This window comes from Dermacentor albipictus, chromosome 4 (assembly GCF_038994185.2).
Source record: "Dermacentor albipictus isolate Rhodes 1998 colony chromosome 4, USDA_Dalb.pri_finalv2, whole genome shotgun sequence".
Taxonomy (NCBI): domain Eukaryota; kingdom Metazoa; phylum Arthropoda; class Arachnida; order Ixodida; family Ixodidae; genus Dermacentor; species Dermacentor albipictus.
Genome location: NC_091824.1, coordinates 127,531,583 through 127,546,561, shown reverse-complemented (window position 1 = coordinate 127,546,561; position 14,979 = coordinate 127,531,583). Strand labels below are relative to the sequence as shown.

Below are 14,979 nucleotides of genomic sequence, written 5' to 3'. Positions count from 1 at the left end.
CGGCTCAGGTTCAAGCTTTCTATAGCAGCTCGCCGGATAACTAGGCGCAAAATACTTCATCGTAAGAACACAATGTACAATGCTGGGGCATTAACACTTAGTGATGAAGACGTGGAGTACACTAAGACTATGAGACGAATAGCACTGTTATTTGTACTGAGCAGCCTGCCAAGAACGTATGGTAGCTTGAACGGAGTTATTTGACGTACTAATTTTTTTTTAATTTCGTCAAATTGTTTTTATCTGCTCCATCATTCGCTTCATTTATATTGCAGTTATTCGTTGGGAACTCGGTGGCTGGCGTAGCGTGTAAGAACATAGCTACAAGAAGACGGGAGTGTTGTGGCTCAGGGTTGGTTTTCTAATTTTTTTTCCTTAATATACAAAGCATCTGGAGAATACTTCGCTGCACAGCATGGAGAACATTTAGTTTTTAAAACGAGCAGATGGAAGAGACGACACCCGCGGTGGCGGCTTAGTGGATTTGGTGTTGCGCTGCTAAGCACGAGGTCGAGGGATCAGATCCCAGCCGCGGCGGCCGCATTTCGATGGAGGCGAAATGGGAAAACGCCCGTGTCCCGTACATCATGCATTGGGGGCACGTTAAAGATCCCCTGGTGGTCAAAAGTAATCCCGAAGCCCCTACTATGGCCTGCCTCATAATCAAATCGTGGTTTTGACCCGCAAAACTGCCGAATTAATTCAGAAAGGGCGACACACACAGTTCTGACTTGCAAAAAGTATTATCTTCTGTTCCTGTACGTTATGTGTTTTTGTTTTTGTACGGCGAATTATGCCACACAAACAAGCTTAAATATGCACCATCGCGACGAATACATTACGGAACTATTTTATTATCGTCAGGAGAAATTAGGTGTACGTCATACAGCCATTGAACTAGAGGGAGATTCTCCTTGCTGATCAGGAGCAAGATCGTGGACTTCGCAGCGGAGTACTTGTTTTTTTACCTAACAATCTACAGTAAGCTTACGTGTAGCACTATTCGTTTAAAAAATATCCGGTTGTTCTTGTTCGAGGCAAGGATTGAACGAGATGTTATGTGAAAGTATTTGTTCGCTTGAATTCCTTTTTTTGACTGCAATTGGCATTCCGAAGATAACTGAATGACCGGCTAGATATTGCGTGCGGACACAAAGACTTCTGAAAAATTCTTTCCGATACGAAGGAGGTTACAATTTACCACTTGCATTTATGACACATGAAGATATTTTAGACCAGTGTGCCATGATGTATTATTGTTATCTTGTATTGCTTGTGGCAGAACAGAGGGAGCATGCTATGTACCTCGTCATTTGCGACGAGGCATTGGGACTCGCAACTTTGAGCGTGCTTCGCAGTAGCGTCGAGGTTGGAATCACAGTCACTGGAACTCATTGCGCGACAGTATAATAAGACCAATTTTTTTGCGTGTACGCCCTGATTCCTCGTGTGCTTATGATAAACCTACATATTTCTCAGAGTCTATGACACTGAATATGCAGTGACAATGCATCGCAGCGCAGTGCCGCCACATTGTAAACAATATTAACGCGTTTCGGATCAGTTATGTAAACGCATATACAAAAAAAGACGCAGAAAAAAAAAGGAACGTCGCTTCCCCTCGGCTACCGCTATTACATCTCGTTGGCTCAGAAAACTGTAGCCTTTCATAATCACTTTTCAATTTCTTCTTTTTTTGCGTATCACAAGCAATTAGGTTTTGCTTATAACTTTTCTTTATAGCTGCCAGCCATGTGCAGCAGACCATTCCTGCGCGCTAATGAAGCACGGGTTGTGGTCGAGCGGCCGAAACTCGATATTCTACCACAATGTTACGCGGCACTGCGTGCTTGATGAGCCGGGTACTCCGCAAACGCCTCGGCGGGGCTGTCATCTTTATTGAGAGCCGCTTCTAGGGGAGCCCCCAGTAATTCGACTCGATGAACTCCGCTTATATTTGGTTTTACTAGGCCTGCGACTACGAAACGTTTGCGCAAATGACTTGGAAACTAAGTGTAAGGAACAAGATATAGCAAGAAGACGCTGATTCATAGCGTGGCGGTATTGGAGAATGTGGGGGAAATTTTGCATTGCACACCGATTTACACAATTTGGCACAACGATTTTACATTGCGATATATTAATGCCATTAGCATTCTAATGTTAATCATGCTAATGCTAATGTACTTGGCTCACTTTCTGGGGTCGGTCGGTTGGTTGGTCGGTCGGTCGCCTTCCCTAGGTTGACAACCGTCCCCTTACGGAAGCCAGAATTCTCGTACCCTCGTCCCAGCCGACGTCGCCTCGAACAGCTTTAAAAGCGCTAGTGCACTTTTTAAGATAAACGGTTCTCATTGAAAACTATAGAATGTGCGAACTGAACTTATTTTTAATCTTGTTTTGTTATCTTTTCTACCATTACCCAATACCCCTGTGCAGAGCAGCCTACCAGACACTTAATCTGGTTGACATCTCTGCCCTTCATCTCTTGTTTTTCTTCCTTCCTTCCTTCCTTCCTTGATGTTGACTGGAATTAACGGGGCACGTGTCAGTAGAAATGTGCCGCTCTTCAATGAACCAGTTTTATGTGAACTTGCGTAATTGGTTGTATGCCCCATGGAATGTAACGCTCTACAAAGACAAAAGCGATCCTTTAAATCTCTCCCATGCTTTGCAGGATCGAACATGCGCCATCTCCTGAATTTATGGTGACGTCGCTAAGGGCGCGGCATGTGTAGAGGGAATCGCGACAGAGGAGCCTGCCTTCATAAACATTTCGGTGTTGGAAATACGGTGTGTCGCTGCACTCGTTCAGTGCTATTCAAATGAACGTCATCTTTCATCGTGAGACTAGTTCTGCCTAATTTTTCTGCGTTTAAGCAAGCTTGAGTAACATCATTTTTGTCGCCTTGGTCGAAGTTTGGACGTAAATATGATGGTGTTTCACTTTCGCTCCTGATGCTATAGAGCTGGCTATGCAGAACTTTTTACAGCGAATCTGTTAAGGGCTAGTTACGCCAGGATCATATTGGTGTGTAGACACTAAATTCGCCTTACGTGCGCCGATCCCGAAGATAGTGCGATACCGTGCCGACCCGTGGCGGAGGTGAAGAAGGCGTTAAGCACTCCCTATACGTGGGCCGATCCCGAAGATAGTGCGATGCCATGCCGACCCGCGGCGGAGGTGAAGCAGGCGTTAAGCACTCCACATACGTGGGCCGATCCCGAAGATAGTGCGATGCCGTGCCGGCCTCCGGCGGAGGTGAAGCAGGCGTTAAGTTCTTTCCATGTGTGGGTCAATCTCGAACATAGTGAAATGCCGGTGCAGTTCGCCATTAGGGGCCCACATACACAGCTTCACTGGTCATCCTTCTTCACAGCGTGGAAAGGCACTGATATTTTAAATGAAATTTTTGGATTGTTGCTTCTACCACTCAGATAGCTCATCCGAAAATTTTAAATCAGGAAGCGGTTAAGTATCATTAATATAATAACCTACCATTTGCTCAAGGCAATGAGGGGTAATGTAATTAATTTGAGGGATTAATTAAATAATGTAAGTAAATCAATCCTCGTTCATGTGCAATTACAACAATATGCATGGCTAAGCAACATCTGTTTAAGCTGTGTGGAAGATTATACTGATGGCTATAGTACGTGTAAAAATAAAAGGACTTAGGAAACTGTAGTCTTTAAATGCATACAAAGACATTGCAAACCGTAGAGAAGTGCGAGAATATGCACAAGAAGGACGTAGTAGGAAAAAAAGCACTTCAATGTTTATGAAGAACTGAAACGCGGATCTTCCAGTAATGTACGTGCTTGGATTGCACAGCAGCAAGTCCCAAAGAAGCAAAACAAACAGGAACGACGAGTTGTGCTTGCACACCTTCGGATACGGTTATACAAGAAAAAAATTAAGCAGAAAAATGGGAACCAATATAGATCCAGCAATTGTTTTATTTAGTACAGTCAGGAGAGATCTGTACGTAATTTGCTCCCATCGCAAAGATGTAATCTTTAATTGCTGCCGTGTCTTGTTTGTTGTTTCTCATTTTCGAGAGCGAAAGCCAACAAGCTCTCTAGGTGCCGAAATAGGAGTGACGTAGAAAGGAACCCGTTGCAGCATCAGGGTACACCAGTGTCGGCACAAGATATCACGTGTGTAGATCGATACACGATGCGTCCAGTTGTTAATACGAAACTCTTCTTCGGCAATGTCCTTTAAGAACTGCTGAAACTGTTATTAACTCACATATTCACGATGCCGGGATGGCTTGCTGCTGGAGGAACGCCTAAAATACGCATTGTTTGATAAATATTTAAGAGAGATAACAGACAGACAATTTAAAGCAATGCAGAGAGAGCGGCTTTGCCTGAGCCTAGCGCACTTAGGCAGCCCGAAACCAACAAATTTATAGGAAACCAGAGCATTGGCACGACGAGACAGAAACAGGAGGAGACACAAACACCCTGACAAGACCAAGCGAGAGATCTCGGCAACCAAGAATGACGCTCTATCCGTGAGCCAGCCGTCCTTGTCACATTATGATGAAAATTTCAACGAGATTGATTGTTGTAAGGCACACACATCTTTGTTGTTAGTTCTTTTTAGCTCGCGTGACATGCACAGTATGTCTGTATACATTTTTCCTTGCTGGTAATAAAAATTCATTTCTAACTGAGCGCTTCTAGCCGTCATCTTGTTCGTGTCTCATTGTGCCAGCGCTTTAGTTTCCCAATAATAAAATATCCACTAGCCCAATCATCCGTCCCTTCGAAAACAAAACAAAGATCCATTACGAGAAGTTGAGGTCCCTGTCACTGCAAGAAAATAAAGAAAGAAAAGAAAATTGTACAACACGAGGCGCAGAATTTGTATCTTTTACAACGGTGCTGGAATGAGCAATTCCAATAATTTAGCGCAGGAGACCGGAAACGAAATACTAAACGGAAATGTGAGAGATAAAAATGATGGAAAATACGTAATCTCTGCAAAAGAAGTTTGAACAAAATGTGTTATCGAGAGTAACAAAAGAACAACGCGCCAACCGAGAGTTCAAATTTAGGATGTCGCTCCTACACAGTACATTACAAGCTAATACTTGGACTAAATTTGAGGAGGAGGTAATCAAAAGTAGTGCGTCAGAGACGGCGTGTGACATGATATACAGTCGTAAAGCTCAGTTCTGCCTCGTGGAGAAAATAACAAATGCTGTTTGTTCTATCTGTGGCTGTGGAAATATTACGGCCGAACGTGCAAGAACGGCAGGAAAAGAATGTCGAGAAAAATCCGCATATGATAAGATGAGCGCACCCTACGCGGCACACTCCCTCCGCATTTCAAGCACAGAAGGCTGTGCAACGAAACGCGCCAGACCGCGTATTGCTACCAACGTATTATCGCAATTTAGCAATACCGTGACTGTCCAGCTGTATATCTGCACACTTGCCATGAGCCGCTTGCCCCGCCTGTCTGGGGTGCGCCGAGGGTATGCCTCCTCTTTCGGGTATTATCGTTTTATCCTCCGTTGAGTGCTAACAGGCCACCCACCGTGCGGCGCATTCTGGCACCTAGACTTTCCCTAAATCGAATACGTTAAAATAAAACAACCAAATTAACAAAAAAAAATCTTTTATAAAGTATCTGTTTTTCGTCTTGAATACCATAAATTTCTGACGACAGACGAATATCGAGCGAATGATTAAAGTTTGCACTTTTTGCCGCGAGTGGTGACAGTGAGGCGACACCTTACAAGCGGATACATTGTACAGGGTCGTACGCGTGAAAGCGTTCATACAGTGAACTGCCGCCAAGGGTGCTGCAGTGCTATTCTTGATAAAGTATGCCTTGATCATGATCAGACCATTCCCTATTCATTAGGGGTATGGCAACGCAGCGCCGAGGCATGGCTGCTCGCCGCAGGCGCTTCACTGATAGTGTTGCTCAGTACATCACCGATGACACTGTGTTGTGTGTGTTTCATTTCGGTGGTCAAGCCTGTTGATGCCTCTCAGCTGAGCACCGCGTCACTATTGCCGAAAAATAAGTGGGGCGCGGGCCAACAGTGGGGTTTGTTCATTCCCGAGGGTTACTTGCCTGGCGTAGGGCGTGACATACGGTTTCAATTGATAGGCGAACTCGTACCAAAATCGTACATGGCGAAACGCTCCCGAGTTGAACTCGAGAGCGTGGCGACGGCAGTAGCAGCATCCTGTCTCATCGCAGGCGAAGCGTCAGATTATATCAGAAGACTTAGAGTGGACGCCGGGCTGCCTTCCGGTGCAACAGGTGCCGAAAGCAGTTGTAGCAAGTTACACGGTACCGCTTCACTGCACGGAGAAGGATGTTACTTCGGACCACCTCGGCCGTGCGGCTCTCCAGGTGCCACATGACTTGGCTCGTAGGTAATGCCTGAGCAAAAGTGTAGAGGTGTGGCTGTTGAAGGAGATGACCGGCGACAATTGTGTCCTCGGTCGGAGTCCGCCGTCATGCGTGATTAGGTGCAGGACGAGCTGCTGTCGCGACCTCCACTCAAAGGCCGCGGTACGATAGCACAAATTGACGAGTTCCTTCGTCGCGGCAAGCGAAAGTACAATCGAGGCCATCTGATGACGGGCGACAACGTTTTGAGGAGCCGCCAAAATTTGGGCGGCGTTGCAGGTTTGCACATTTGCACAGGTGAGTTACGACTTTTCAAGGTCGACCGGTGAGTCGCGGCGACGCTAAGCTCGATTACTGCAGCCAATGTTCAACCAGGGACCATTATTCACACTGTCGAATGGGCCGCATACAACTGCATCCCAAATTTAGTGGATGCTAAAGGGGCGCCTCAGTCTGCATTGGGAGACAGTCAACCACAGCTTGAACCTTGGGGACTCCATCACGGGCGCTCACACGCTCGAAATATAAAGTTATTGTCAAAAAGTGAAGCGCCACCTCCTGAGCGGCGGATATAGGGTAACTGCACCCCTGCTGGACTCCGACCTGACATGGATGTGGCGTCAGTTACTTAACGGCCATGTACGCTGCAAAGACTCTTGCATTTGTTAGAAGCTATGGATCGCTCGGCGCTAGCCAGTATGAAGGTGCATCACAAATTCACAGAAAAGAAAGCGCAGTATTTTTACCATTTGCATCTATGAGAGTTTCCAGGCATTCCTGCATGCTTACACGGTAAGCGCGCGGAAAGCCACTTCTGCACTGGCAGACGCGGTCTCCGTCTCGCTGCCTTACTTTAGCGCGAGCAACGAGCAATGTGGTCTAAGCCCAGTGCGCAGGCCAGGCGCGCATCAATCCGGGCTCGAAAATACGAGCGCAAGCACTTAGCTAGCCGTACCAATTCAATCCAGAGGAAAGAGAAGGAGCAGCGAGTGATCTGTTGAAAGCCCCGTGCGAAAACCAGGCGCACACAATTTGTGCTCGGAAATGTGAGCGCAAGCACGGAGCGAGCCACGCCAATCCAATCCACAAGAAAGAGGAGGGGCAGCCTTCTCTCGAGACATGACGCAAGATGTAAATAATTACAAATTAGTCGAATATACATTCAGTGCACATCTTGTAAAGTTTAAAATGCTCACAAACAGATTGAAGTGACTAATAATATTGTACTGAATGGATTTATTTTGTAACTTGTTCTTGCATGTAATTCATTCGGTGAAACGACAAACAAGTGATAGAAGGCCCCGACCATGCACCGACGGTATGATCATGCGACCCCAGTTTTTCGACCATCTATAAGGCAACGCCCAAGTGATGGTGGCCACCTAGAGTGAATCTAGATAAATCAGTGAAACAGGAGGCGCACCAAGGGACAAGCTTTGTCTTGGTACCATTAGTTTTTTTCATCCTGGGGCGTCACCAGAGCTCGTGAAGATCTCAAGTTTCGCCAAATATGGCGCATCCAGCGGAGCACCCCTGCCCAGAAACTCAGCGTTTTACCAGATCCACCGGTCCGTAAACATTTGTGGTTGACTTCAGATTCGGGATGTACGGCCCGAGTACCAGTGATTAATCTGGAATGTATGGTTAGGTATGCATAGATCGGTGAGAAACTCGACCCCTGTGATTAGATGGGACGATAAACGACGGTAATCACCGCTATTGTTGCGATTTCAGCGTTGCTTGTATATCTACTCACAGATTCACGCGATAATGATTTGCGTTCATAAATCACATTTTTGGCAGCGTTAGTTTATTAGCTGTCACCAAACGTGATGATATAATGCTGATTGTCTGAACATTCCTTATATATATATATATATATATATATATATATATATATATATATATATATATATATATATATATATATATATATATATATATATATCTATACATATAGATATATATATTTGTACATATCCGGGCCGGGCTCCGTTCATCATGATGAAGGCCGGACCCCGGCTGAAACGTAAATAAATCGCTGCATGCGCGCGCCTACTTCACCGTATATATTTGCCCGGATCGAGAAACGTATTTTTCTCTCAAATATATATATATATATATATTCATGAGGGAGAGGGGAAGGGTGCGTATACGTGGACAGAGAATAATGAGCACCATACCATATCTCTATCACATTTTGGTGTATTGTACGTCGAACGGAATGTTCCTTTGTTTGTTTAAAGCCTGTATCGTCCGTTCTTTCTACCGCATATTGCCAAAGGGCACTGCACGTTAGGACAGTGCCCTTGCGGGATGTAGCTTTGTTGAAATGTTTGTCGTTTCCTGGTCAGGATATGTTATTTCTTGTTGTGATAAGCTTCCTGAAAGGGACAGTAGTCGCTAGCGTTGTTTCTGCACTCTTACAATTACATATGTCTACAAGTAATGCAGATACTTTATTACTTAGGGTTCTCAGTGAATCTTGATTCGGCTTAAGGTGGTGTTAGGGCAAGGAATCCACCAATCCCATCGACTTCTAGGTCAGGTTGAAGAAAACGAGCGTTAATTAGTTTAGTTACACGGCTCCAGTTAATGAAGCCCACTCCATGCAGGAGCAAGGTTAAACGTCTCAGTTCACATCAGGACCCTCTGTCCCCCTGCTCAAAGAGTATCCGCCTTTAATACCGTCGTCTTCCCTAGGTGAGCTTACATAGGGAACCGGAAGACTGTCCAGCAGCTAATCACAATGGCCGACTCCGTTGCGATACTACGCCCATGCTCGCAACACTCCGCAGTAACTCCGTTTCCGAAGCCCCATGGTTTGGAATATGGGGCAAGAAAGCAAACTTCGACTCCCAGGTCATCGTCGCTGTTCCCCCCCCCCCCCCGCCATATTTTTTCATCCTTAGCTCAGGCTGCCAGGTAATTGTGGGATGATGACCTTTTTTGGGACCCGTTCAGAGTCGATTTCCACGCTGCGTTGAGGTCTGTATAGGCGCTGATGGATTGGCGGGTGTTTGCCTTGTGGTAAAATTCCAATTAACGCTTTTGTGGAGTTGAGACTTAACAATTTGCAGCTTTTTATTAAAGACATCTCTCTCTCTGTCTGTCTGTCTATCAGTCTTGTAGAGGACCATTATCCTCCCCTAAAGAAGGAGGAACGGCACTCTCTATATGTTTCGTAAAATAAATTACTTCAAGAGCCAATGTGCTCAAATTGTAAGGTGATCTAAACTGAAGGAAGAATGCACACCACTGTTTCTTTTTCTTTTCGTAGTGAAGAAATATAGAAAAATAAATGGCAATGCTGACTACGGTGTGCATCTGAAAACCCCCTTTCATAAATTCCTAAATAGAGGCTCTTTGGCACCGCTCTTACTTCAGTGCGCTTAATTTGACGGCCCGCACATACTGCGCCTCGACTGCGGCAACGTTTGTCATGAAATTTTAGCACGAATCTTTGAGGGCCAAGCGGAAGCACCGCTTAAGCTACCATTCGGTGTACCACTTACGTCTGGTTAGGTATATATAGGCTGAAATGGACTCCGCATTAAATATAGGCAGAGGGAACATTTGCCGAATATTAAGCAGAAAGCGAAGGCTTATTTAGGTGAGCGTTGTGATTCATGCCCTTGGGATTCCAGACCTAACGAGATAAAGATTCTCTGTAGAAGTAGAAACACGAACGCATGACAGATATTAGAAGCTTTTTAACCCCACAATGCCCGAAGTATACGTTTTGCCACGCTGAACTTGATATCCAAAGGCTCAAATTTAGCTGGTAGAAACCAAACTCAGAACCCACACTACAGTTTTTTATATGCTCTAGAGAGTTTTAGGTTGTGGGTAGACCAGCAAATCAATTGCTAAATAAGTATTTAGCGTAATAATTATTTTTCCTACTTAATTGTTATTTCACTGTTTCCTCTGTAATAATATAACCTACAAGACCAGAAATAAATGTGACACAATCGTTTTTATTTTTTTTATGTGACATGATCTTCGGGATTTGTGCAGTTAATAACAAAGAAAGGGTATGATTGTGCCGGCTATCCGTTTGGGGGCAAACCTGTGCTTTGGAGGGACAGGACGTGTAGAAACCGTTGTGATAGCCCATTTTTCGAGCATGTATTCTTTGTGTCATGCATTTCTCCCCTATTTAGCGGCCCTTGCCTGGGAAAGAACAGTGCGAGTTTGCGCTTCTCCTTCGTACCCTCCTATGAGAATGCGATTTTTTTGCGCTACCTTCTGTTACAATAAAGCAACATGCTTGGAACTCGACTATGGACTCTAACCATGCTGTGCTAGGACACCACATGTGAGCGCACGTAGTTGTGGGGAAGTGGCTATACATTGAAGCAGCAGAAAGGTTTCCGAAGTCTCCCGCGGCGTTCGTTCAAAGCTGCGCAGCCAATAAAGCTTTGAAGGCGAGGCAGAAAGCACGATTCATGAGATGGAGCACGCGTAAGCACTCAGTAAGAGTGTCATTAACTAAGCTGAATCTGCTACGATGTTCTGCAGGGAGCTCGTAATCATCATCTATTGTCGACGCGCTCGCGTACAAGACGTGGAATGCGTGAATACTAAGGGAGTGGTGGGTATAGGAGACGAAGTAAATAGTTGTGGAGTTACTGAGAAGGAAGGCAGTGCAGGCAGTCCTAAAGCCGGGAGAATGTTAATCGGGAGATAGCGAGAGAGTGAGAGGGACAGAAAAAAATGAACAACCCGACAGAGTGACCTGCTAAGACGCGAGTACGCGGCAGAGCCGGTGGGGAATCGAAGAGCAAGACCGAGAGCGCCGAGCTTTGCCTCCAGATAGCATTCTCCGTCTGGAGCTCCGCCTTTATTTTGCTTTTTTCTTTCTTTAAATTCTCGTGTTAGTGGCCTCACGCTCCGGACGAGCGCAGGGCGCATGCGCTCCTGCAGGCAACGAGCGAGAGATGCCCGAACAGAAGGGCAAGGAGGAAAGACAGAAGAGAGCGCCCCCGAGAGGCCCGCGAGACGAGAGGGCGAGGAGGAAGCGGAGGATGGGGAGCAGCGCGGCGCGTGGCACGGGCGCGCTCGAACTCGTGGGGATGCCGAGCCACGGCCGTTCCTGTCGCGTCCCGAACACGCGGCGGCCGTGCGCTGGCTCGCGCGGACGCCTTATAGCGTCGTCACTCTCTCCGTAGAGTGGGCTGGCCGCGTGCTCGCCCGTGCCGCGCCGCCGCGTTCCTGGGCCACCCCGCGCCTCCAGCATCTTCCCCGTCGTCATCGTCGCTCACTGCGGCGGACCGGTCGGCACTCTCTCTCCTTTCACGCCGCGACGTGATCACGTGGCGTGACAGCCGGCGTCGCCTCTACGTTTCATTCATTTCGTGCCTCCGCCTGCGGTGCACCTGCCGCGTTACGCAACCGGGCGCATGACACCGCCGAACCCGCTGTCGTCGGCGCATCGCGTCCTGGCGATGCTCTTGCTGCTGACAGTGCCGGCTTCTCTGGGGCAGAGGTGAGTCTTGCGACGAAGCAACTCTTCAGAACCTTCGCAAGCTGGTATTCTTTTACGCGGCACCTGTGGCTTCATCAAGGTCAAGCGTAGACCAACCGTGTCCTAGAGCACTGCATGGGCCTGATTTCTCAGGCCGAGGCCAACCCCGGCCCAGGCGTTCATCACCAAGCTTAGCCAGGACCCGCATGTGCATAGCTAGGCCCATCCTGTCATGCACCGAAAATAATACCCCCTGTTTTTTATTGTCAGGGAGAAACACGTCTTTACGAGTGCGATAGTTTGATATAGGCCCGCAAGCAGTTGACATTGACATTACATTATCTTTATTAGGCGGTAATAATGAACATGCATCTACCTTCGTTACCCGCTGTGGTAGCTTAGCGGCTATGGTGTTGCGCTCCTAAGCACGAGGTCGCGGGATCAAATCCGAGCTGCGGCGGATGCATATCGGTGGTGGACAAATAGAAAAGCGCCCACGTCCTGTGCAGTGGAGGCACGTTAAAGATCCCCTGATGGTTAAAATTAATGCAGACTTCCCCACTACGGCGTGTTTCGTAATCAAATCGGTGTTTTCGCACGTAAAACTCCAGAATCCAATTCAATGTACATTCGTTAAAGTATGAAAGTCATGATATCACAACACGTGACATGGTCATCATCATCATCAGCCTGGCTTCGCCCACTGCAGGGCAAAGGCCTTTCCCATACTTCTCCAGCTACCGCGATTATGTGCTAAATGTGGCCATGTTGTCCCTGAAAACTTCTTAATCTCATTAGCCCACCTAACTTTCTCCCGTCCCCTGTTACGCTTCCCTTCTCGTGGAATCCAGTCCGTAACCTTTAATGACCATCGGTTATCTTCTCTCCTCATTACATGCCCTGCCAATGCCCATTTCTTTTTCTTGATTTCAACTAAGATGTCATTAACTCGCGTGTGTTCCCTCACTCAATCTGCTGTCTTCTTATCCCTTAACGTTACCCCCTTCATTCTTCCTTCAGCAGCTCGGTGTGTCGTCCTCAATTTTAGTAGAACCCTTTTCGTAAGCATCCAGGTTTCTTCGCCGTAGGTGAGTACTGGTAAGAAACAGTGATTATACGCTTTCATCTTGAGGGATAATGGCAACACTGCCGTTCGTGATCTGAAAATGCCTGCCAAACGCACCCCAGCCCATTCCTATTCTTCTGATTATTTCAGTCTCATGATATGATATGTCATAATATCTCAACATGTGACATGATATGTATAAATATTTAGATTTGTACGCTGGATAAGCTTCCACAGGCTTTGGTGTTTAATTGGAGCGCGAAGGAGACATGAAACAAAAACGCCTAGTAGAGGAAGAAGTTAATTACTCGAATTTATGCTAAGGTGCCGGAGGGCCGTAACAAAAAAGAACAAACATAAAATTTTCTTGTCAAACTGCCCCATTCCCGAACGTCTGTGCGTCGAAGAGGGTATTGTTCTCCCATGTTACCCAGACTAGAAATCAAAGTTCAAGAGAGGAGTAGAATACGGCAGCATCGCCAGCGCCTGGTTTCGTTACCGGTCATAAAACAAAATCGTGAACATATCTGGCCAGCTTGTGATGATGACAACCACCCATTCTTGCAAGCGTCTACTGCAACAGAATTTGTGTACACGTGGTTCTGAAAGAATATAAATGAGTTTCAGACAACCGGACCCTCTGTAAGTTGCCGATAATATCACGTGCATGGGTGTACTTGAGACGGGGTGGAGGATCCCTACAAAGCTAGAAAAAATAGAAATTCTTCAAAGCATTTGTACCCGTATGCACTGCTTTAGCGCTGTTCATTCTTACACATTAATGTAGCATAATTTTTTGCAAGATCTGTTCATCCACATTTCGCTTGTACAACGGACAACGAATATTACCATAACCATTGGGCGCGATGTGAAGAAAATTTCATGCCTTTGGAAGACGGCCTAGGTAAGTTCTCTTTATTTTATTGAGGCCACTTTTCTTTCCGGCTATCCAACTGTTTGACCTAAAACATAGGCCGATACCAAAGATAGTGCAGGCTTAAAATGGGGGCTGATCCGGAAGATATTGCAGTCTAAAAATGGCGACCTAACCTGGTTCGGCGTTCTCCAATCGAAAAAACAAACAAGCAAAAAAAAACAAATCATTTAAGATTTCTCCGGTGATGGGTGAAGCCAAACTCGCGTCACAGGGGTTCCTCAAGTGCAAGCAGCCTCATGCTCTAGCGCAGCGCCCCACGAATGCCCGCGGTATTGAAGCGTTTCTCAGAGTTCGCACGCAGCGGGGTGCTACGTATCTCAGAGGTCACGCCCGGATTTGGCGGGTGCGCTGCTAGAGGGCACAGCATGTCCAGAGCGAAGCACGAGAGAAGAGCCTGGCTGTAGTGCACGGCTCATACGCGCCGGCGCACCAACGCAGCGCCACCTGAGCAATCGCAGAGGTTACACAATCTCAGAGGCCATGCATAAGACTTTCCGTGGACTTTCCGGTGGCGCCGCTAGATAGCGCATAATGTCCAGAGAGACGAGCGAGGGGAGCGCCTCGCTACAGTACACGCGTCATACAAGATGTTTTTTGGCTATTCACATACTTGAATAGTAATCGTAAATGAGTTCTACCCAAAATTTGTCCCAACAACAGATTAAACTGAAAGTATTAAGATTAAATGCGCTATTCATAGGTTATTGTTAAACTCTACAAGCATGTGTGCTTTACTGCGACACAACGGGTACCGGTGAACGTGCCGTTGTACTGCCGTCGCTTTTCCGTCAGACTTTCTTTGAACCATTAGCTGTGAAGCAAAGTACAGCATTATGGCTAGACAGAGACAAATTTTATTCTAATTGCGTCATGTTCAAACAACTGGAAGACAGTCTGTCTTGACTGCCGTGTTCTAAAGAACCCCTACAGAGCCTAATAAGTCGCGCTGTACTTGAAAACTTACTTTCTTACACCACTGATCGACATGAATAAGTAGGGACAGTACGTGATCGACAAAGAAAGTGTCTGTCGTTTTTTGACACATTACTTGCCACCAAATTTATATGGACGGACGCCTCTTATCACTTACACACTTTTTTACACGCATAATAATGCCACCA

General features: G+C 46.4%; 2 protein-coding genes across 8 annotated transcripts in view; one reads left to right on the top strand and one right to left on the bottom strand.

The window, feature by feature from the left end:
* Positions 1-14,979, bottom strand: part of LOC135899594 (uncharacterized) — a 226,049-nt gene that overhangs the window by 55,553 nt on the left and 155,517 nt on the right. The gene's annotated exons all lie outside the window — the stretch shown is intronic.
* Positions 11,405-14,979, top strand: part of LOC135899526 (glycine receptor subunit alpha-2-like) — an 82,673-nt gene continuing 79,098 nt past the window's right edge. The window contains exon 1 of the mRNA XM_065428806.1: positions 11,405-11,876. Coding sequence (XP_065284878.1) covers positions 11,791-11,876 — 86 coding nt within the window. The 5' untranslated portion in view covers positions 11,405-11,790. The remainder of the gene's footprint in view (positions 11,877-14,979) is intronic.